Source organism: Anolis sagrei, chromosome Y (assembly GCF_037176765.1).
Source record: "Anolis sagrei isolate rAnoSag1 chromosome Y, rAnoSag1.mat, whole genome shotgun sequence".
NCBI classification, from domain to species: Eukaryota; Metazoa; Chordata; class Lepidosauria; order Squamata; family Dactyloidae; genus Anolis; species Anolis sagrei.
This window is the reverse complement of record NC_090035.1, coordinates 12,602,337-12,626,815: the sequence shown is the minus strand read 5'-3', so window position 1 is coordinate 12,626,815 and position 24,479 is coordinate 12,602,337. Positions and strand designations below refer to the sequence as shown.

Genomic DNA, 24,479 nt, shown 5'->3' with positions numbered 1-24,479 from the left:
GCACTCTTGACTCATGTTCTGCTTATAGTCTACTAAGACTCCGAAGGCGCAAAAAGGCAGGATTGTTGGCAATGCATTCTGCGAGTTCTTTAATGATGCAAACATGGAATTAATACTTTCCATTCCTAGAGATTTCGGGGCCCACAAAACCTAGACCACATTTTCTCCCCACCTTTATGCAAATGAAATAAATATCTTTCTCCCTGTACTCTGGTCCTTTTCCCATATTGAATTCTACACCACAAGTCCCTTGAAGGCATCAATACTTTGGACCTTTGTATTAATGGAGCAAGGAGTCAGTCCCCAAATAGATCCCTTTCAGCATGTGAAAAGCCACACGAGCCTGGAATATCACAAGCAACACAGGTTTTAATTCTGACAACACTCGATTCCGTCTTTTCTATGGTTTTCATGGACCACCGCGACGAGGGAAGAAAAGGGCACAGGTACAAGAACCTTTTAATGACACAACAGTACAAATGATAAATTAGAGCCATACAGTAATGAAGACTTCAAGAGCATGGATTCAGCTGAAAGGAGCCAGCTCTTTCCCAATCATTCAAAGACATACGTTTGGAGAACAGGGTGTACAAGAGTGACGCATCTGCCTTACTCAAAGTCTGCCGTGAAAAACTCGAAAAGCTATCCCGCTTTTGATTACATGTCAGTACAAAGGGGAAACAATTGGCTTCCAAACGGTTTCTCTCAAGACGAGACCATCTATTATTAGGTGTTTGTTGTTGTTGATGATGGTGTTATTATTATTATTATTACCACCCCGCTTCCTCTCTCTACGAAAGAAACTCAAAGCCGCTTATATTCGATACTATAGAATTAATGTAGTTTGACGCCACTAGAATTTCCATGGCTCCATGCTAAGAAAACCTGGGAGTCATAGAGCAGACTAAAGCCCTTGTTAAACCACAACTCCCAGGATTCCATAGCCTTGAGCCATGACAGTTCAAGTGGAGTCGAACTGCATTAGTCACCAAAGTTCAGCCTAATAATAATTTTATTGTTTGCCTCTATTGTTCGCCTCTTTCTAGGTCGGATGAATGTCTTAACTGTGCAAGGTCTTAGGCCTTCCCTATTGATGCCCCACCAAATTACAGGTCTGATGATTCCACAGCATTGAGCCATAGCAGTTCAAGGAGTGACAAACTGCATCAACTATATAGTATAAAAATAAAAGGTAAAGGTTTCCCCTGACATTAAGTCTAGTTGTGTCTGATTCTGGTGGATGTTGCTCATCTCAATTTCTAAGCCGACGAGCCGGCGTTGTCTGTAGACACCTCCACGGTCATGTGGCTGGCATGACTGCACAGAGCACTGTTTTCCTACCAAAGCGGTACCTATTGATCTACTCATATTTGCATGTTTTCGAACTGCTAGGTTGGAAGGAGTTGGGGCTAACAATGGGAGCTCACCCCGCTCCCTGAATTCACACCACATACCTTTCGGTCAGCAAGTTCCGCAGCTCAGTGGTTTAATCCACTGCACCACCAAGGGGCTCACTCTATAGTATAGATGCACTTAAATAAAGCAATTGCTGTGCCTGACACACTGCATTTAATGCAAGCCTGTACTGCAGCGTACAAAAGTTGTACAGACAGAACAAGGCTGTGTCTCTCTTAACATCTCTCCATCTGTCTTCTCTTCACCATCACATCTACTCATGTCAGTCTCCTTCAAAGGACATTCAATGGCAGAGAACTGGAGAAACATTTCAATAGAATCCCCATAACTAGACGCAAACCTGAAGCATCACCCACCGGTACCTTCCAGAGCTTTTCTGTGTCTGACAAGTATTTCACCAAATCTAAATCACCATCAATGCAAGGCACACCCCATGTTTGGAGCCCCTAAAACGGGGGAAACACGAGCCTTAGAATTGATGAAAAATTGTATTTATTTTGTGCCCTAATACAGGGCCACAGCCAGGCATTTCCTCCCATCCCACTCATTTTCAGTCACTAAATGACCACCGGTGGAGGCTATTACAGTAAAACTATGATGCTTTGGGAGTTCTGGTTGTTTCACCACCACAATAAACATATAAATGCATATGCAAATGTACCCTGGACTTATATACTTACACAAGTTGACCGAGCCACATTTTTCATCTGACTGATAAAAGGAGACAAAGTGGCTGAACATTGCTAAACATGAGAGATAAAAATATTAAAAATAACAATGGAAACATTGTGCCACTCGACTATTGTTAGGTTCTTTTGATATGATGGAAACAACAATTGAACCATCATACTGTATTATCTTTGATAGAATCACAATGATTTGAGTAGTTTAACACAATGTCTTACATCCAAAACGCCACTCAACACAACTCCCAAAATGATGTTAAATAAGAAGAGACGACCAGTAACAACACAAAAAAATAATGGTTATCCGACTCAGATGTTTTGCACATTTCGGAAGCCAAGTTCATTTTATAATTGCCAGCCCACCTCCCACCCCTGAAAGCAAGCTTTTCAAGACTTACACCTGAGTATATGGCTTAAATGAGAACAACAAGGCCAACAAACCAACAACGTTCACGTTTTGCAATGAAGACTGTAAACAGAGTCATCTTTAGTTAGAGGAGTTTAGTTGATTAAAATTAAACATTCTACAACCGTGGTTGGTTTTTGTTTTGTTTTTGTTTTTCCTTTTAAAAGTTTCTCAAAAGTATTACAAGAGAGAGAAGTCGAGTGTCTTCTTCCATGATCATCTGTCTTTTATAAAAGGTTTTGTTTTGTTTTTCCCGGACATGTCGTCATAAAACAGGGAAGGAGGAAAGGCAACTGTAGTGTTATTTTTCCTTTGAAATGTCCTCTTAAGCATCGCATTCCACCGTCTCCATTTTGCACCAAAAGCAAGCGGTGCGTCTCAATATTCCCTTTTAAAACTCTCTTTGTGGAACCCAAGAGCTAAAATATTCATATATATATAGATAGATATAGATATAAATAAGAGGGCACTGAATCATTAAAAAAAAGACGGTATCTTACTTTTCGGCCTATGCTACAGACTGTTAAATAAGAAGGGCGTTATAAAACAAGACGCAAGAAGTGAAACTGAGCCTTGCAAGCTCAAATCCCAAAAATGGTACTGTTTTAAAAGTGCAAAAAAGTAGACAAGGATAACTGCATAATAAATGAGGAAATCACGGCAAATGCATTCCCTGCGCGAGGGCGAGGATTCCCATTATCACTCTGTTTGCTCTCCTTTCCCCTTCCTGTTTTTTCTTTTTACGCCTGCATCCCAAGTCGAAAGAAGAAATAAAAATAAAAACACACAATAATTTCCCAAACCAAGTCACTAATGGACAATATGGCCACCAATCTCATGGACCTTCTTGACTCTGCCACTAACGGATCAACAGGACAATAAGGCCGTCCTTTTCCAAAATTTCAATACTGTTTTAGGATCTTTTTGTTCTGTTCCCTTTCTGACCTGCATCAACTTTTGCATCAAAAAACAAACAAAAAAAACTGGGCAGTTTCGGTTTCTGATATTTCACTCCTATGCACACCAGAGTTCTCCTCCTTTTCCTCTTCTGTTCTTTTCTTTCTATAAGATCGGTAAGGACTATGGGTGAGCCAACAGTCTCTAGAAGAATACATGGTTGTTTGCATTTGCTAGCACTTGAGAGAGTCTCCGATCTATCATTTAAGAGCGAAGGGTTTTGACATCCAAGCTTCAAGGATATAAAACATTGCAAGGAGGTCTGTACTCAAAAGGGGCGTTCTTCCTATAATATTGAAGCAAGGAACAAAAAAACAACAACAAGGGGAATATGGGAAGGAAAAAACTTTGGCGACAAAACAAATTCTAAAAATGTTACAGGAAATAAAAGGGAGGGGAACTAATTTTGGCGTGAAAACTCTAAAATAAAATAATGCAATGCTCCCAAAAGCCCTTGGTGAAGAAAAATAATAAAAGTATGTTCTGCAGCAAATGCTAGGTGAGGAGTGACAAAATCTCTTCTGTAAACGGCAAACACACACGCCTCCGAGGGTCTTTCCGCACACAGTTTGGCTCAAGCCGGCAGCAGATAAAGTCCCACAAACCAGGCTCTGCTCCACGATAAAGGGAGCCTTATAGGAGGAAAGGGTTAGTCGTGTTTTCAGGCTGCGAGATGGAAGGGACGAAGCCAGTACTGTGTAAAGGGGGCACCATTGGCCCCACGAAGCCCACCACCATCCCCGGCGTGGCCATCCTGGCCAGGGAGGTAGCCATCGGTGCCACCGGCTCCGCAGCTGGGACGGCAGTGAAAGATGGGCTGCTGCTGCCCATGACAGGGCTGGACCGCATCTGGTTGAGGGTCAGGGGCTGAGGCTGGTTCACTTGGAAGGGGTTGACCAGAGCTGGTGTGGAGGATGAGGAAGGAGGAGGTGCCGCCGCCGAGGCCGCTGTTCCTAGAGAGACAGAAAAGTCCCATCTGTAAATCATAGACTCATAACATTGAAGGAGACCCCCAAGGACCATCCAGTCCAACCATATTCCACCAAAGAGGAAGGTACAATCCAAGCCCTCCTGACAAAATGGCCATCCAAACTTTCAAAGAAGGAGGATCTGCTTGACTTCCAGGTCACATTTTCTACCACCAAACAGCTCTAAACCTCATGAACTTCTTCCTAATATTTTGGTGGAGTCTCTTTCCTGCACTTTGAAGCCATTCCTCTATGTCCTGGTCCAGAGCTTTCCAAACTGTGTGTCATAACACGTTAGTGTGTCAGCTGCGGTTGTGTGAACTTAAGAAGAAACTTCTTAGTTATGTGCAACAGGCAATGAATAATATATTTTTAAAAATATAAACGAAAGGTTTTTATATGAGATGCTGTGTGCCCATATGTTTTGTTATTACAATATATGTTTGTGTCCATATCTCTTAAAAGGGATTGGTTTAACCTCTGGTTGGCAAGCAAACCTGAATTACTATGTCGCAAAAAGATGCATGTCTAAATATTTGGAAAGCTCTGCCCTAGTCTCTTTGGAAACTGAGGGTGCTGATCCCCCTCAGCTCAGTGTTGGAGTCCTGCAAAATCTGGCAACAGTAAAAGTTTTCTGAATGTCACTCAATGGCTGTTTTTAATTACTGTATATTCTCAAGTATAAGCTGACTTTTTCAGCCCTTTCTTAAAGCTGAAAAAGCCCCCTAAGCTTATATTAGAGTCAAGGTTATTTATTATTTTTCTGTTATTATTATTATATTTATTATTGTACTCTATTATTATTATTATTATTATTATTATTACATTTGCATTATTTTACTCTACTATTATATTTATTACATTTATTATTTTACTCTATTATTATATTTAGTATTTTTCTCTATTATTGTTATTATTACATTTATTATTTTACTCTATTTATTATCCAACCAGTCTAACCAGAAGATCCAACTAGTCATTACTTCAGGAAAGAAAGCCCGACTGCTCATTGGAGGGAAAGATAGTAGAGGCAAAGATGAAGTACTTTGGCCACATCATGAGAAGAAAGGAAAGCTCAGAAAAGACAATTATGCTGGGGAAAATGGAAGGAAAAAAGAAGAGGGGCCGACCAAGGACAAGATGGATGGATGGCATCCTTGAAGTGACTGGCTTGATTCTGAAGGAGCTGGGGGAGGTGACGGCCAACAGAGCGCTCTGGCGTGGGATGGTCCATGAGGTCACGAACAGTCAGAAGTGACTGAACGAATGAACAACAACATTATTATTATTACATTTATTATTTTACTCTTATTTTATTACATTTATTATTTACTCTATTATTGTTACATTTAATATTTTACTTCATTATTATTATTATTATTATTATTATTATTGGAAGGATACGTAAGCACATCTACATTGAAGAAGGTTAAAATAATGATTTAATGAGAGTTGGACAGCCTTATTTTAAATTACACTTTTAAGTAAATATTCAAACACATTTAACCTACTGATGCCTCAATTAATGTAATTTTATTGGTATCTATTTTTATTTAGAAATTTACCAGTAGCTGCTGCATTTCCCACCCTCGGTTTATAGTCAAGACAATACATTTTCCCAGTTTTTTGTAGTAAAATTTGGTGCTCAACCTATATTCGGGTTAGGTTATACACGAGTATATACGATATTTGCATTGATCTGTTGTGCAATCTTTACTCGGCAGACATCTCACCACATTTAAACAGTGGATGTGGTTCTTAATTAGACATGCCGCATTATTATGGGGTGCCTGCGCCCTACACCACTGGAGAAATTACACTGCTTAGCCGGCATTGCACCACCTGACATCCACCGGGAAGTAGCAGCCAATAGTGAAAGGACCAAGGCAGAGACATCTCCAGCTCATCCCCTGCTTGGGTATCAGCCAGCACGTCAACGATTTAAATCTAGAAATAGTTTTCTAAGATCTACAGAGACACTCGCTGGAACACCTCAGCAAGCGAGAGTCCAAAAGTGGCAGGCTCAAACCCAGAACTTCAACCAATGGATGATACCAAATGAGAGACTCCCCCCTGGGCACACAGAAGACTGGGCGACTTGGAAGGCGCTGAACAAACTGCGCTCTGGCACCACGAGATGCAGAGCCAACCTTCAGAAAGGGGGTTACAAAGTGGAATCCTCGACATGCGAGTGTGGAGAGGAGCAAACCACTGACCACCTGCTGCAATGCCACCTGGGCCCTGCCACATGCACAATGGAGGACCTTCTTGCAGCAACACCAGAAGCACTCCAAGTGGCCAGATACTGGTCAAAGGACATTTAATCAACTACGAAACTCACAAATTTTGTATTTTATCTGTTTTTTTGCTTTGTTCTGTTAGAAATGTAATATAATTTGACTGGTTGTCCTGACACGACAAATAAATAAATACTCGGCAGAAAGTGCTTTAGCTGTACTTCATAAAAAAGGAAACATGGCCTATTTAGCAAGGTATGCAAATACTAATTTGTTATCAGCAAATGTCTGTGTTTTTTATACCTGTTTTATATATCTCGGATCACAAACACATTTCTCAGGCCAAAAAGGAGCCACAAGTGGAAAAGGTTTAAGAAGCCCTAGGTCTAGAGCAATAGAAATCGAAGTTGGCCCCTTCTTCTCAATGCAACGCCCTTTCAAATATTCAAACCTAGCTCTCCTGTCCTCTCCTCTCACCCTTCTCTTCTCCAAGCTAAACATCCCCAGCTCCCTCAGCCACACCCCAAAAGGATTCATGGCTTCCAGACCTTTGACCATTTGGGTGGCTACAGAAGCCTGCCCTTGTGTACTCCAATCTTTTCATCCTTATCTTCCCGATTTATGCTCTGAATTGTGACAATCTACAGTTTTGCAGTCAAACAGGCATCGGGTCAGACCTGGATGTTGATAAGTACCTGGAGCCAAGAAAGGGTTCAGCGAAGGCGCAGCTTGTGGGGGTTTTGATACCAGCGAATCCAAGTTCACCAGGGCAGCATTGGGCCCCAGAAAGGATTCTGGCGTCTTCCGGGCCACACTCTGTTTGCCAGAGGCTGAGCTGGATGGCTGGGATTCAAAGAGGTCTGGGCTAGTTGTACCGCTGTTCTGAGCTGAGAGCGTGGAGCTGGAATCTGCCAAAAGAGAAGAGCAAGTCTTTTTTGATAAATATTTAAAAATGGGGGGCAAACAAACGATCACTTGCGGTTCAATGCTATTACGGCACAAACCTTGCTTTTTTGCGGTCCGAAGACTGTCAAATTCAGAAAAGTCATCTTTAATCGTCCCGTTCAAGTTGCTGAAGAGGTCAAAGGACTGACTACCTGTGAAGAAGAACACCAACGCATTAATAATATATTGTATTGGCTTTATTCTACAACCTAAAATCTACAAAAACACTTCCTTGTTTGTCCCTTATTGTTTAGAATCAGCAGGAATACATAGTTTATTCTGTCCAAGAGAGTGCATTAATCTCTTTCATCCAACCTGACAGCAATATATCGTTAAAAGGCTATTTGCTCTTAAGGGGCAAAATGCTGTATCCACTGGATGAGCACAGGAAGAGAGCTTCAAAACTCCAGTGACCATGTCAGCAACTGATAATAATAATAATAATAATAACACCCGCCCCTCTTTGCGGGGTACAACATTGTTAAAACACTATCAAAATATGGGATACAGAGTTAAAGGATTTAGACCAAACTTGGCACAAATACTCCATATGCCCAAATATGAACACAAACGGAGTTTGGGGGGCATAGACCTTGACAATTGGGAGTTGTAGTTACTGGGATTTATAGTTCACCTACAATCGAAGAGCATTCTGAACCTCACCAATGACAGAATTGGACCAAAATTCCCACACAGAACTCCCGTGATCACCAGAAAATACTGTGTTTTCTGGTGGTCTTTGGTGACCCTTCTGACACCCCCTTGCAACCCACCAGGGGTCCCAACCGGCAGGTTGAGAAATGCTGCCTTAAGGCCATCCAGTCCAACTCCTTCACCAGAACAAGAAAACATAATGAAAGCGCTCCTAACAAAGAGCCATCCAGCCATAGATATATAGATAGATCTATATGATTCACACAAACACACATATGTATTTATATGACATATAGTATCATAGATTTGAAAGGGACCGCTAAAGAAGGACAATTATATGTTGCATTTTCCAGAGTAGGCAAACCAGTCAATCTCGACATCAACACTGACAAAGAAACAAAATAAATACTGTTTACCTACAAGCATAAATAAATTACATATATTAGAAACCAACACTTTCTCATTACTTTATTTTCCAGATCACCAGACTGGGCCACAGCAATGACTGTTTATAAAGAAGGAATCCTAAGCAGGCAGCAATTGTGATGGCCAAAACGACAAAATGATAGCCAAAATGACACTTTTTGCTTCTGTGCATTACATTCAGAAGCGAATACTTTTTGGGGGGGTTTCCGGGTTTTGAAACTTGAGGTGCGCATTAGATTCGACAAAACATTAGACTCAAGTCAGTATGGTAATAATATGGTAATAATAACAAGAATTCATGTTTTTTCACTTCCAATGCCATGCGGGTTGAATCCACAGATTGTGACCCTGCAGAGACAGCGGATGTCTGCCATCCCATTCCATTTTTCACAGGAACTTTAACACTCATGAGATGCAGACGGCCAGCCGTACTTCCCAGCTGTGATGATTCAGCCCAGCCGAGGCCTGGAGTTAGCAGGGAAAAGGCACAACATGCCAAAACGTCACTCACCAGAAGCAGAAATGGAGTTATTTGGAGGCCCCCAAGGGTCTGCTTTCGAGGCTACAGAGGATGGCTGGGAGGGAGCCCAGGGGTCTGCATTCTTTGGGGGAGGCTGTGCAGAGGAGGAAGAGGAGGAGGCAGACACAGAGGAGGCTCCCCAAGGATCAACGGAGGCTGCTGGTTTGGCCCCTGCAGGGAAAGACAATGACAATGGTTATCCAAAGAATTACGTTTGCCTTCGTTTTTATTTTGTTTGTTTTAAAAAAAATTCAGTATGCGGCATGCTTTTCCTGAATGGCAAAAGGGGCTGGACTGGATGGCCCTAAGGGGTCTCTTCAAATTCTTCTTCTTCTTCTTCTTCTTCTTCTTCTATTATTATTATTATTATTATTATTATTATTATTATTACTACTATTATTATTACTATTGTTAAGCAGAGGCTAGATAATCATCTGTCGGGAGGACCCCAAATGTGCTTTTCCTACATGACAGAACAGGTTCAGACAGGATGACCTTTGGGGTTCCTTCCAACTCTAGGATTCTATGATATTATGATTCTTAATAAAGGATGCAGATCTGGCTAGAAATTCAGAAGTCCAAGAGTATTTTTCCCTTTGTGAAAATAGGAGGGAATGCTATTTTTTATAACCAGAGAGGATACTTGTCTAGAAAGTCTTCCAGTATGGTTCTATTCGGGTCAACCTTTGCTGGAAGCTGCCCACAGAGTCACATTGGAGGACCCAGAATGGGAAGCCTCTTTCTGATTTGTTGCATTACAGATTATACCCAGAAACTGTTGCTCTGTTTTTTAATTGTGTCTGTTTTTGTTTGGTATTTTCATTTCTCTTTTAATTAAACAAAATAAAACTGTTTCCCTTTTTCCTTTCGTTCTTTCTTTTGTTCTTTCTTTCTCCCTCCTTCCTGACATGGTTGCAGAAAGGATAAATAGCCCAAGCCCATTAATGAATGGATTGCAGCAACATTACTAAATGCAAACCATCCGAGGCAGCGACTGCAGCCTTCCACATCCCCCAAATGGACAGGTTGAGTTGGGGGGGGGGGGGGGGGGCTGGTAGTTTTGGTCTTCTAGAAAAGTATGGTTTTCAAAGTCTAGACTAAGGTTATTATACTGAAAAAATTCTCATCCTTGGCTACCTAACTGGCAAATCAAAAAGCCATGGGAGTTGTAGCTGAATACACTGTAGCCTCAAATACATTTTAATGAGTCTTTAAAGATTTTAACTGTTTACTTTTTAATGCCATTAATATTTAATTCTATTTTAAGGTTTGTATATAATTTAGATTTTAAATTGTACTTCACTCCATTTACTGTAAGTTGTTTTGAGCATTTTGTAGAAAGAAAAAGCAGGGTATAAATAAACATATAATAATAAACAACACCATCATCACCATAGGGTTGCTGTTTTCTGGGCTGTATGGCCATGTTCCAGGAGCATTATCTCCTGACGTTTCTGGAACATGGCCATATAGCCTGGAAAACTCACAGTAACCCAGTGATTCCAGCCATGTAAGCCTTTGACAACACATCATCACCATAGTTTGATAAGGCCTTGGGCCTTCTCTGATACCGCAGCAAATATCAAAACAATAAAGCTGCATCTCCTGAACTTTAATTCTCAAGATAAAAAAATTAACATCCTGATTCCTCCAGCCTTAATTTTAATTGCATTAAAAATTAAAAATAAACCATCCACCAAATACATTTAGATTACAGATGTGTATTTAAAACATGCATGTATATATGTATGTGTGTGTTGCTTTAAAAAAACCAAGCCAGGCTTGAGAACAGCAGAGCCCTTTGCTCATCGACAGGTGTCAGTTTTTGGTTCCAACTTCTGTTGTTTTGCAAAAAGAAAAGAAAAAAAGGATGACAGGAAATGCTGAAGAGGCCTTGGAGAGAATGCAGCGAATCTCATCCTATTTCCTCCTCTCTATGAATGGTCCCATGCAAGAAATGCAAATCGCCCGGCAGGGAAGCCCTACAAGGAAGTTTCCCCCAAACAGTTGTTCTTTCACAAGAGAGATAACAAAAGTCACAGGAGAAAAAAACAAGGGCTTTTGAGGAGGACACCTTCCTTCTGAGAAGTCCCTTATGAATTGGATTCAGATGCATAGATCTCCATTTCTCTGCAAGGATCGGAGCCAAGCAAAGGAGAACAAGGGGCTCTTATCACTAATGTTAATGAAACGCTGAAAGACAGGGAGGAGGGGAAAGCACAGCTGCGGCTGGACAAGTTTTGGCTTGTGGATTGTGCATCCCTGGGCTGAGAATACTCTTTTTAAAAAGACACACAACAGACCTTTCAATCCCAAGAACTATTAGTCCTCAGTGTGACTTCTCCAAAGCTCTATTTTGGCTGCAAGAAACAAAGGGCAAGCTGACCCAAGGAGCACGAAGGCAAGTGCAACAAACGCGCAGTGAACTAACTGCTCGCTTTGCATGCTAGGGGTTGGCTCTCCGTATCCACGAATTCTGCAGCCACGACTGGAAATATAGTCCCCCAAAAATCCATAAACTAAATATTGATTTTGCCATCTATAGATGCAAAAGTGAAACTATATATGTCTGTATGTTTACTCTACAATATCCCCCTCCATGGCTTGATGGATCTGGACGACATTTGGGACACAGAGCCTTCATCATCCAAATTAAAATACTATGTGGTTTCCATTAAACAAATCAGTTCAGCACTGAAAACTATTACTCGAGACTCTCTCTCCCAGAACATGTTTAGCTTTGCCAAATTTAGACTGACTGTCTATTGCACAGATTCTTTACAGTAGGTCCCAACCTCAAATGAGATTTTCTTAGGCCAGACCAGACAAGTGGCCCTTACAAGCCACTGGTGCGGCCCGCCAAATGCCTCCCACCCCCATTCTGAACACCTCCACAAAGAAAGGAAGGAAGGAGGAAGAGAGAAAGGAAAAAGAGAGAGAGAGGAGAGAGGGGGGGGGGAATGAGAGAGGGAGGGAGGGAGAAGGAAAGAAGAGAAAAGAAAAGGAAGTGAAGTAGGAAAAGGAAAGGGTAGAAAGGAGGGGGAAAAGGAAGAAAGTTAGGTAGGAAACAGAGAAGGAATTCAGAAACCAGAAAGCGTGGCATAGTGGTTTGAGCCCACTGGGAGATTTCAGACCGCCCCACTCTCTCAGCCTCAAAGGAAGACAAATGCAAGTCTCCTTGGAATCAACCTTGACAAGAAAATTCAGTGAGAGGCTTGCCCTCAGTCTGAAATGACTTGAAGGCTCACAACAACAAAAACAACAACCTGAATTAATTATTAAATATAACATAATTTGAAAGTGGGGTGCTACAAACCTATTTGGGGTCCCAAGAGGTTTAGCCTATCTAACGTTGGCCCCTTATGACTCATAAGTTAGGTCAATGCTAAGGTTGCACAAAGTTTGGCCAACAGTAAAGGGTTTCTGAAAGCCACTGAAGACATTTACACAAATCTTTTAGCAAGAATATGCAGAGTTTACAGCGGGCTCTGCAAAAAAAGTCTAATTTCTATACTTATTTTATCTACCTATATATCATAGAGAATAATTTTTTTAAATTGCTTTGGCAGAAAAGAGGTCACAAGTGCAAAACGTTTAAGGCCTATGGCATTTAAATGTTTCAAAAAGAAAATTAACAAACCTAAAAGGCATATGTGATGAACAAGGTAAGTGCTTCTTATTGTGTACCTTCAATCTATTGTAACTTATGACAACCCTATTGCAGGTTTTCCCCTACAATAATAATAATCACCAAGGAAATCTGGATACTCCACAACTATTCAATAAAAGCCATAACTTCAATAGTCATTATCAAACTTTCAAAGAGTGAAAAACCAAGACCACTTCAAATACTATATATTCACATCCCACAACAGGTCAGTATAGGCCATGAATGTAACACAGAGCTAACAAAACAGTCTCAAAGTATGTCTGAATCCCCAAAACCACACTCTCAAAAGGTTAGAAACCAAAGCCCAATTTCAAATGCCATCCAAATACATATACACAGTCCTCATCTACACTGCTAGCGTATCTCCCTTTTCTAGAGAGGGTCCGCATTAAAAGCAAACTAATTCGTGGCCGCAACACTGCTAATTATAGCGGCATGACATAGGCGCCTGTCACGTCGGCATTCGCTAACAGGCGGCTTATGGCAGAGAGATTGGAAACCCTCCTCCAAAGGAGATCAGCCATATCAATTGCATGGAAAGAGGGAGATATTGTTCTAGATATGATAAAGTGTCATACAAATTGACAACATACACAGAATGATCCCACTAAACACAACTTGCAGAAGCATGCTGCCTCTGTCCCAAAAACCTATATAGTCATATTGACTCAAGTCTCATGTGCCATCAAATCTAATGCGCACATCCATTTTCAAAACCCTGAGACAAAAAAAAAAAGGATTTGCTGCTGAATATCATGTGCAGTGGCAAAAAGTTAACTTTTTGTCATTTGGCCAAAAATGAGCATTAGATTTGAGTAAATATGGTACAGTCAGAAATCTTCCAAAAGTCCTTTTTATACATCCCTTATCTGTAAAGACAAAATCCACTGTTTCACTACTTATTTTTCCTTTTATGGATCCCCAATTTTTATCAAGTCAGCCATCTAACGTTAAAAGAAAATGTCCACCAATCCGCTTTCTCCATCTCTTCTGCTATAACAAGTTCCACATTTGCAGGTTTTATTTTTGCAGATTTGATTTAAAAGGTTCTTTTGAGGAATCTGCAGGTCCTCCAATGCAGCTCTATGGTCCACTTCTGCTGGAAACTAATCATAGAGCCATGCTGGAGGATCCTGATATTCTTAGAGAGCTGCTCTCTCGTGGGTTTTCACTCATGATCCTGTACTCCTAACCCAAATGAATATAGAGGGCTATTTAATTTATGGAAACCCTAATGAATGAGAAACCTCAAAGAACCAGGATTAACAAGTGCCCTTCTCAGGTCTAGCAAATTCAGGACAGTCATAGCTTCCTAGTAGCAATCAATCCAATTAACCATATTTCTTTGATTCTGAGACACTGTTGACTGCAAGATGCAAAATAATTTCAGTACTGCCGACAGAAAGAAGCTTTATTTATATAGTAGCCGTCCCCTGCCACGTGTTGCTGTGGCCCACATGGAAGGTTCTGTGTGGGAGGTTTGGCCCAATTCTATCGTTGGTGGGGTTCAGAATGCTCTGTGATTGTAGGTGAACTATAAATCTCAGCAACTACAACTCCCAAATGACAAAATCAATTTTTTTTTAAGTTAAGGACATACATTGGGTTGTTAGATGTCTTGTGTCCAAATTTGGTGTCAATTTGTCCAGTAGTTTTTGAGATCTGTTAATCCCACAAACGAACATTACATTTTTATTTATATAGATTTAGATATCTAATAAAGCAATCTGAAGATTCAATCCATTTTTAGAGGTGCTTATATGTCAAACAAAGCACACCTCAGAGTCAACTAAATAGGATATAATCTGCCTGGGGAGTTCTTGGAGCTTCAGTCCAAAACAGAGGGACTCTCCCATGCTCCAAGACAGTCTTCACAAAGAAAATTTGCAACAAGGGACAAAATGGATAAATCACAATGGTAGGTCTGAGTCCCTTCAGGGCGAGATGCATGGGTTAGAAATATTATATTATTATTATTATTATTATTATTATTATTCTCCTCACCAAACGACTGCCAAGGGTCCGAGACAGTGCTGGCGGCTGCAGGGCCCCCCCAAGGGTCCGTTGGGTTTGCTGCAGCCGGGTGGGGGCCCCATGGTTCTGCTTTCTGGGTGGTTGGTGCCGAAGAGGGCAAGGTGTCCATGAGATCCAACAGAGTGGTGCGCTGTGGGGGGGAAAGAGGATTTATGTTTTGCTCTGGGTAAACCACAATCCATAAGAGAGAGAAAGGCAAATGTCTAAGGAGACAATGCATCACTGTATTTTTCATATTCTTTCTCAGTAAGGCTTTATTAAAGGGGTAGACAGTGTGGGACCTGCAGATAGCCCTTTAGACCAACTTCTGTGGTCTTCAGAGGTCACACAATGCTCATTAACATCATCATATATGATCATCATAAATATTATCATTATTAACATCCTTCTTTGATCTTTTGATTGAGACACAAGTTTTATGCAGTACAGGGAGCATTTCTGGCATGTTTTTTAGGGTCTGACTTGTCCTTATCAGGCCCAGAAGAGGCATTTTTTAAGAGCAGAAAGTGATGCAACACTCTGTTATGACAGCTGCCCACCCATTTTGTTCCCCAGAGGTCAGAAAATGACAACAACAACAACAACAACAACAGGTTGTGATTATATTTATTTATATCCCACTTTGATGGTAGAGGAGATATTTCTACCATGCTGTTCAGACCCTGACCCTAACCCTTATCCATAATAAGTGCAGAAGAGGTCTTTTTTAAGGACAGAAAGTAATGCAACACACTGTTGTGACAGTTGCCACCCATTTTGTCCACAAGAGATGTGGACAAAATGGGTGGCACGTCTTGGGGTAAAGGAGTCATTTCAGCCATGTTTCTTAGGCCTTCATGGCCCATATTAGGCTCAGGCGCAGCCTTTTTTCAGAACAGGAAGTCGTGCTCTCTTTGTCTTATCCTAATATAGAATTCCTTTTTTTATCAAAACAATGTGGGGAAAGTGACACTTAGAAAAAGGCTGGGCATCACAGATAAAAAATGGGCTGTGCGCTACAGATCTAACTTCACTTTGTTTCTCCAGAACCATTCCCTCTAGAAAGAGAGTATCTCCCCAGGACCTACTTCTTTCCTTTTGGGAATTTTCACCGTATCTCTGCGGCTCTCCTCCAAAGCCATCTGCAACCGCAAATCGTCGCCACGGCGAAGGCGTTCCTCCTGCCAAAAGGGGAGCACGGGGTTTTTAAAGACAGATGCCCAATTGTTACTTACTGTTGGCGAAATTACAGCTCTTTTACTGAACCCTCTATTGACAGCATTCAGAATGGGCACGTGTTTGAAAAGGGCAGCACAATCTCATTTAACAAGCCTCACATTGGGAGGGAAAAAAACTTATATAGTATTACATTTTTTAAAAAACCACATGCTATCCAAACCTACAATGCTTTAAGTGTCTAAACCACTTTGCCAGCAAAGAATGGAAAAGCCATGGCTGGGTCAGACATACACACACACACAATCAAAATCTGAAATAACTTCATGCTATCTTTTACTTGGCGACATGACCCCAAAAAGAACCTTTTGGGGAGATAACTATGGCAGAGCTTTCCAAAATTTCCATGTCAGGTACACACTTTATAGACAGGCCTCCTTTCGTAACATAGCCATTCCGTTTTACTAGCAAGCCAGAGATTAAGCCAACCCCTTAAAAGAGTTTCATACAATATATATAACATATATATGTGTGTGACATATAACCTTTACTATATAAACAAAGTTTGGAATTTTTCCCTTTACACTTCGATGTACTAGACTTGATTCATGCATAGTTCCTTCAATAGCCACTCCATAGGGTGCATCCCAAGCATCCCTGTCAATAGATTTCAATTAGAAACTTATCCATTTTAGTGCTAATTACTGTAACTCAATCAACAAATTGTGAAAAGTATAAAAATAATAGGAGTATCTACACCTGAACAACACTAGCACTCCACTTCTGTAGAGATTAAACCTCCCTGGAGGTTTTTAAACGGAGGTTGGATGGCCATCTGCCAGTAGTGCTTTGATTGTGCGTTCCTGCCCAGCTGAAGGGAGTTGGACTAGATGCCCTTTGAAGGCCTCTTTGAGAGGAAAATTTTTCATACAACACACCTGTAGACTTACACACTAGTGCGTCCCGACACACAGTTTGGAAAGCTCTGTACTATGGCAGTGTGGATATCACATTTGAGAAAGGTATGCAAGGCCTTCATCATATGGCAAACTCTGAATCTACAATTTCAGCACTGAAGGCTCTGTAATTTATGTTAGAAAGGTAGAAGACAAACCCCAAAATGTATGTGATTCTCGTTCAAAAGTCCTCTCTTTTTTGTTTTTCCATTCTGCAGACACCACCTTTGTCAGCTGCACAGCACTGACATTTAATGCCCAGAATGGAAGAATCGGCAGATTGTACAGCCCCTTTCGCACTAGATGGATGGCACACCTTCACTGGAGTGTGGAGGCCCCAGCTGTCACTTCAACACTTCTCTTCACTTTGAGAAGTGTGGCCAAGCATTATCACAGAGAGTTGCCTCTTATCAGGTGAGGCAAGTGTTCAGTCACAGGACCTGAGGCCGCGTTTTCCGCCTTGCCTTTCTTTCACCTCAACTTCACTTGCTTAATAAGGAAAAGGACCATTGACTTCCATACTTTGCCTTAATTAGAATTAAGTTTCACCTTTTTTTCCCAAAAGAGCCCAACAGTGGCCAAAAGAAGGGCTGAACACAATGGTCTTTGACTAGTGGCCCAAGGGACGCCCAAGGGACTCCCAAAAGAACTTAGAATCGTACAATCATAGTATTAGAAGGGACTTCCAAAGGTCATCCAGTCCACTTCCCTTCTGCCAAACAGGGAGACACATAAGCCCTCCAAACAGATGGCCATCTAACCTCTGCTTTAAAACCTCCAAAGAAAGATTCCATCATACTCTCAGGCTAATATTCTGAACATCTCTTTCTTTCAGGAAGTTCTTCCTAATGTTTAGGTGGAATCCCTTTTACTGCAATTTGAATCTATTGCTCCATAATGTCCAGATTTCCAGAGCAGTAGAAAACAAGCTTGCCTCCTCCTCAGTTGGACCTGCTTCAAATATTTAAACAAGACTCTCATGTTCCTTTCTTTCCACCTTCTCTTCTCCAAGCTGAACATACCCAACTCTAGGCTGCGCCTCAGAGGGATTCATAGTTTCAGACTTTGGTCATCCAGCCAGTTTGTCAATATCCCTCTTGAATTGCTTTACCCAGAACTAGACACAAGATTATTCCAGGTGAGGTCTGACCAGGGGTAAATCAAGTGAGACTACCACTTCCCTCAATCTGAACACTAGACTCCTATGGATACAGTATAGAATGGAATTGGCTTTTTGAGCTGCAACATCACACTATTGACTCCTGTTCAGCTTGTGTCTACTAAGACTCCTAGATTCCTTTTCACGTTGACTGTTTTTCCCCCACACCAAATGGACTCCCTTCCACCTAAGCGCAGCCACCAAGAAGGACCTGCAAATTAGGATGATTTATTGATGCCAAGAAAGGAGTGTGGCTTAGCAGGAGGAGGAGCTCACCTGTTCAGCCACTTCCCGGCTCATGGCCAAAGCCAGTTGCAGCTGGAGCTCTTCCTCTCCACTTGTCTGAGGCCGTGCCTGTTCCAACTCCGAAGACACTCGTGGTGATGTAGCTGTTGGGAGGAATAGGGGTGGCATTATAATGTGCAAGTTCGGTTCCATCTCAAAATATCAGAGCAGATTTGGATGTTCAGCCACATTTACCTTCGCCTTGGCTGCAATTCTATTCACAGAACTAGCTATTTCCAATTATATTAACAGAGGCAATGTCAACAGACACAGCACCAGTTGCTTAAATAAACACAAAACTTCAGCTTTCAAAACCCATCTGACTTTAAAGCCATTTGGGGGTCTGACTGATTGATTGAAATAGACGGGTGTGTTTCAGATGGAGACCTTACAGTCAGCCCTCCACATCTAACTGTTTTATTTATTTGTGGATTCAATTAAAAATGTTCTGTAGGAGTCTAGGTTCTCCAGTGTGATTCTACGGGAAGAGGGACAAAAAAGTCATTTTTTAAATTTATGGTATTTCATTTTCATAGGGGGTCCTGTGCCTCTAATCCCAGTTTATACTGTACTAGTTATACAGTTCTTATTGGAGCTGTACAGAACTGCTTCTGTGTACTAAAATGTCTTGTCGCAGTTTTCATGAGAAATTTAAAATCATCAGGAAAGAGACAATATGAAGATGCTGCATTGGCATCTTATCTGGCACCAACCTCTGATCTTTTGGATTGTCGAAGCCTCCCTGTTTTGGCAACAAAGATATTCAGGAACTCTCTTGCTGTCAAGAGGGTTTTGCCTTAGTAAGGCCACCACACAAAGAGATTCTTATGCCGTTGCACACAGCACATGACAGTTAACTCAGATGTTTATGCAAGATGGCTCTGAATAGATCCAATTTAGATGTCCTAAGCCCTGCTAGTCGAAAATGTTGAGATTAAGGCTTTTCGGGATGTTCGCTGTTATGTAAAAACGTGATTGGCTGGCCTCTAGAAATAAGCTTTCAGCTACTGTGAGGCAAATAAACATTCCCAAGACTTGATGGCCACTAAAGCTAAAATTGACCCCTTTGTTTTTTTCTATGACTAGTAATGACTTTCCATATGCTTTTTTGTAACTGGACTAGAAAGTCTTTGTGGTTTCTTCCAATTCTATGATTGATAGCTCTCTGACCACATTTTACAAACACACATATACATTAACAGGTAAAACATTAAAGTACTAAACTGTGATCAGAACGAGTTAACACAGGATTCTGATCTACTTTGAGGGGGGACTACACTAAAAAAGGATTAATGGGGAACAGAAAGAAGAGACAGGAAGAACATTAGGATCTCTTAGCAGATCATCAGGTGATTTGCAGCAGATTGGAAAGCATTTCCAGATCCCAATTGCTTAAACAAAAATACTCTTCCCTTCCTGAAGCAATTGCTGAAAAGGAGTGTTGAAGGGAAAACCATGAGCAGTTTGTGAGGGAATGCTTTATTAGCTTGGTTCAGGCTGCTGTTATGAGGCTCTATTTCCAATTAACATGATTTTTGGGGACTGTTAAATATGTGATTTGTTTGAACACCAATCACAAATTCCTGAACTGAGTACAAACTCCTAAGTTACTACTCTCTGGTGGCAGACCCCAAGAACGCATGGGAAAATAAGTGTATCTTACAAGCCCCTTTTGTTTTAGGCAATGTTGACCAAAAACTGTTATCCTTCCAACTTAAAGAAAGAGACAGTAAACACTTTGTGGATTTGATTAATGTCTAGGAATCTCTAGGATCTCTGGAGCAGGGCTTCTTAAAAAGTGAGTCCCAACTGCAAATGGGGTTCCCTTAACTCAATGTTAGTGTCACAAAAAATTGTCAACAGGAAAAGGTTTCTGAATGCCATCATTTACACCAATCTGATAGCAAAAACTTGCAATGTTTACAGAGGATTCTGCAGAACACTCTTAAAACTGTCCTCCACAAAACGTAAATTTAGCCTGTTTAGCAAACCTTGCAAATGCTGATTTATTTATCAATTTTTGATTTTATACCTCTTTCAAATACCTATATATGTGGGGCCATACAAAAAATGCTCAGTCAAAAAGAGCCCTACTCCTCTACAATCAATATCCATCAACATCATTCTCTCTCATTCATCTATGAATGGTTTCTTAGATGTATTGTGACTTACTAATGTTAGTATATTACACATATGTTTATTTATTTCCTTCCCGATTCCTTTGGTTTGTTTTCCTTTGACTAGTCTTGTGAATCAGGTGCAACATCCCTTTCCAGTTTCATAACCAAAACAGGCTGGGCTTGCCCTGCTGAGGACCACTCTTCCATTTTCCCACTGTGGCTATCGTCAACACCAGCAATTAACAAAGGTTTGGCTCAAGGTTTGCAGAAGAAATAGGCAATTCTGAGGAAGCACAGAGGCCTCTTGGTTTAGTGTGGATGTCTGTACTTACACCCGTGGTAGGAGGCCGGAGACCCTCCCGATTTGCCGTACTCCTGCTCAGAGTAGCTGGTGGAGAGGTTGGGCTGACTGGATCCCCGGCCAAAGGTGATCTGGTTGCTCCCGACCCCCGTGGCCACCTGCGCCATGCGCTCTTTGGTCTTCAGGGCCTGGGCCCGCTCTGCTTTGAGCCGCTCATCATCCTTGAGGAGGGAGACCAGCTGCTTGGACTTCTCCCGCACATTGATGCCCTGGTCTTTCCCATCTCTGTCAATGTACTGGAAATCTTTCAGAGTCTGGATGGCAAAGATGTTCTCTTTGCACTGCTGGGCCACCCTCTCTGACCCGGTTTTGATCAGGTAATCCAAAAGCGTCAATGCCTTGTAGACATGCCGCCAGTTCTTGCCATGGTCGTTTAAGCGTTTCCAGATCATGCTCATTATTTCAGAAAAGGCCACCACATTGTAGGTCAGGTCAGCGATTTCAGTCATCAAAGAACTTGATGGGCCCCATGGGTCATTGGACGTGGCTTCCCGGACCTTTATTTCGGCCTCCGAATAATTGTTCACAATGTTTTTCATCTGCCGCCGGATCGACGAAGTGGTCATTTTTATCAGCTCCTAAAACCAAAGCAGTCCTCTCCCCAAATAAATTCCCTCAGAGAACGGCCTTCGTTTTTCCTATTTTGTGTCTTCCTGTGCTCAGAAAATGCCGTATGTGCATCCAACTTGGAGCAAGTTCCGGTAAAGTCATTTCATACGTCCCAAAAAAGGTCAAAGGAACCGGAAAGCTGGACTGAAAGGGGGGAGATAAAACACAATTCCATTAGCTTCCATCTTGGTTACCTGCAATTTGCAAGATGACCAAACAAAACATCCATACATTCCTTGCTCCATCACTTAAGAAGCTTTTCTTTTAGAACCATGGAAAGAAAATGTAAACCACAGAAAGACATACCAAACATAGATTATTTGCCCCTTTATTTGTTTTTCTGTACATTATATTTAGAACCAAGACCCAAATTCTTGGGATCTAGTCTAAATTCCAATAATGTGTCAGACAATATTTTCTATCTCTTCCATGATATTGCCTTCTATATTTTATGTGTTATATTGTATTTTAATATTATTACATTTTAACAGACAAGATCTGTATTCTATGGTCACTGACAGTAATGAAAACTGAGGGTAAATCTGCAGATATTGCAATTGATTGCTATGGGGATGATCTTAGCTGCCTGAATTTTGTCTAAATTTTAATGTTAATATTGCCTTCTATATTTTATGTGTTATATTGTATTTTAATATTATTACATTTTAACAGACAGGATCTGTATACCAATTACTTCATACAGTATTTTTATATCGTTTCATATTGTATTTATTTGTTTATATGCAAATGGCCAATGGTGTATTGTTCATTAATATATGAATCATATATTAATAAACAATATATGAACATATATATGAATCAATGGAATCTGAACACAACTAAAGCTTTTTTGAACAGGTCTGGTTCCTGAATTAAATATCAGACAAGAAGAGGGCGAGAAACTCGGATTGTTTTGCTTGGTCCCCTCAGAGAGATAGGGCAGAATATAAATGAAGTTTTTATTATTATTGTTGTTATTATTGTTATGGTGTAAATTCTACTGAAAATATCTTCCCCGAAAGCCAACCATTACTGTTAGAAAACTTTTCTACACAACTCACGTTCAATAATCCATCTACACAACAGATACAACCATCTACTATGGAGGCTTGAGGCATCAGCAAGAAGGATGTGTTCATAGTACCACTATATTTTCATCTAACCCTCCTACTTGGCTACATCAATCCTAAAGCCTTTGCCAAGACGTCACTTGACAGAAAATATCTGGAGGAGAAAGAGAGATCACATTATGAATTAAGAAAACAATGCATGGCACATTACTTTTATGAAAAGTGTGCCTTTATAGGACGAGGAAATTAACCACTTCAACCAGACCATGGCAGATTATCCCTTCGCCAACAAAAAGCTAAGTGAACTTGTGAGCTCAGCATTAGCAGCGTTCCGGCCGAGCAAATGAAGCTGCAATGGTAGCAGGGATTGAATTTGAAAATACCAGCACAGGAAAACCCATAGGATTTTTTTAGCTGCCCAACAGCCGCAATATCTACATGGTGCTACTATTGGGGGAAAAGCAATGATTAACTTTGAAACAAAGCACATTCCAAATCCAGTTTTAAAGTCCTGAGTGAGCTTGGCAGGAGGAGGAATTGGGCTGAATCTAAAATGAGAAGTGTGGGGACACACAGTCAGTCCCCAAGTTATGAACAAGATAGGTTCAGGAGGTTTGTTCTGAAGCTGAATTTGTATCTAAGTTGGAACAGCGACATTTTTAAAGTGTAACTAGCCAAAAATATATCTTTTTTAGCTTTGGATAACTTTTTTTTTTTTTTTTGCTGTTTGTGCCCCTGTTCAGAAGATTTCCCCTCACTTTCTATCCTTTTGAACATTTTGGCTTGCTGTGGAAATAAGGATTGGCAAGGAAGCTTCACTGGAGACACCCTTTCCCCATGATAACTCTTTCAGGAGTGGATTTCTTTTCCAAGCAGATTTCTCTCAAGACGTCTCATCCCCATTCTTAACTATGAGTTGTATGTAAGTGGGATGTTTGTAACTTGGAGACTGCCCGTATTATGATACTTTTACAAATATTTCCAATATTCAAGAAGCTGCTGTGGATTTTTTCCAGCCTGAAGCTCTTGACATGATCTTGCCGATGATCGTACTGAGGACAGTGCATGAGTCATTTAGACTTGACAGAGACTTGGATTTAATCACTACTTCTAACATTTCCTCAGGAGATAGCAGCTACTAGGCAGGTTAAACAAGATGCTCGATCCGTACCAACATACCTGCCATGTTTTTGAGTACAGCCTACAATTTGGGGGCTTGGGGTTTTAAGTGTTGCAGGTTTGCATTGATAAACCGAAACCCATGGAAATATATGGTACACAAAAAGATGGTTTTAAAGAGGCTTCTTATGCAGGTGTTAACTGTTTGAATCCTTTCAATTCAACCACAGTGCTAGAATCACAAACAAAAAAAAACCCATACAGTATCAGAGTGTGTTTTACAACTGAAAATATTTCAGAACAGATGTCACCTCCATGTTCCCCAGACAGTTATTGCAAACAGAACATTTTGGAACAAGAAATTCACAAGAACGAGATGCATCTACTGGGAACAACAGAGGGAAACAAGCATGTACCTGGTGCATTTCACAGGATTATAAAAGCCCTTTCTACCCTGTTTCTGCGCAATATTTTTATGTCCTGCCTACTCAAATCACAACACGGAAGCATAGCTGAGAGGGGAAAAGCACAAAAACTACCAAAGCTTGTCATCTTGGGTTTTCTACTGAATATGCTACCACCACTGCTTTGGAGATCTGATCATTTATCCTATGAATCACAGCAATTTGCACAACTGTCGACCTTTCGGCCTTAAAAATTTGCTGAGGGAACAGTGAGCCCCACACATGGGGATAAACAACACTAAAATAAAATAATTTCCCCTCT

General features: G+C 40.9%; 1 protein-coding gene across 1 annotated transcript in view; it reads right to left on the bottom strand.

Moving 5' to 3' along the window:
• Positions 1–442: 442 nt before the first annotated feature.
• The window catches only part of LOC132782101 (epsin-2), a 35,386-nt gene continuing 11,349 nt past the window's right edge, over positions 443–24,479 (bottom strand). Inside the window, exons 2-9 of the mRNA XM_060786778.2 lie at positions 20,927–21,708; positions 18,466–18,578; positions 15,987–16,079; positions 14,890–15,049; positions 9,207–9,386; positions 7,675–7,767; positions 7,366–7,578; positions 443–4,418 (exon numbers count right to left, since the gene is read on the bottom strand). Coding sequence (XP_060642761.2) covers positions 4,099–4,418; positions 7,366–7,578; positions 7,675–7,767; positions 9,207–9,386; positions 14,890–15,049; positions 15,987–16,079; positions 18,466–18,578; positions 20,927–21,521 — 1,767 coding nt within the window. The 5' untranslated portion in view covers positions 21,522–21,708 and the 3' untranslated portion in view covers positions 443–4,098. The remainder of the gene's footprint in view (positions 4,419–7,365; positions 7,579–7,674; positions 7,768–9,206; positions 9,387–14,889; positions 15,050–15,986; positions 16,080–18,465; positions 18,579–20,926; positions 21,709–24,479) is intronic.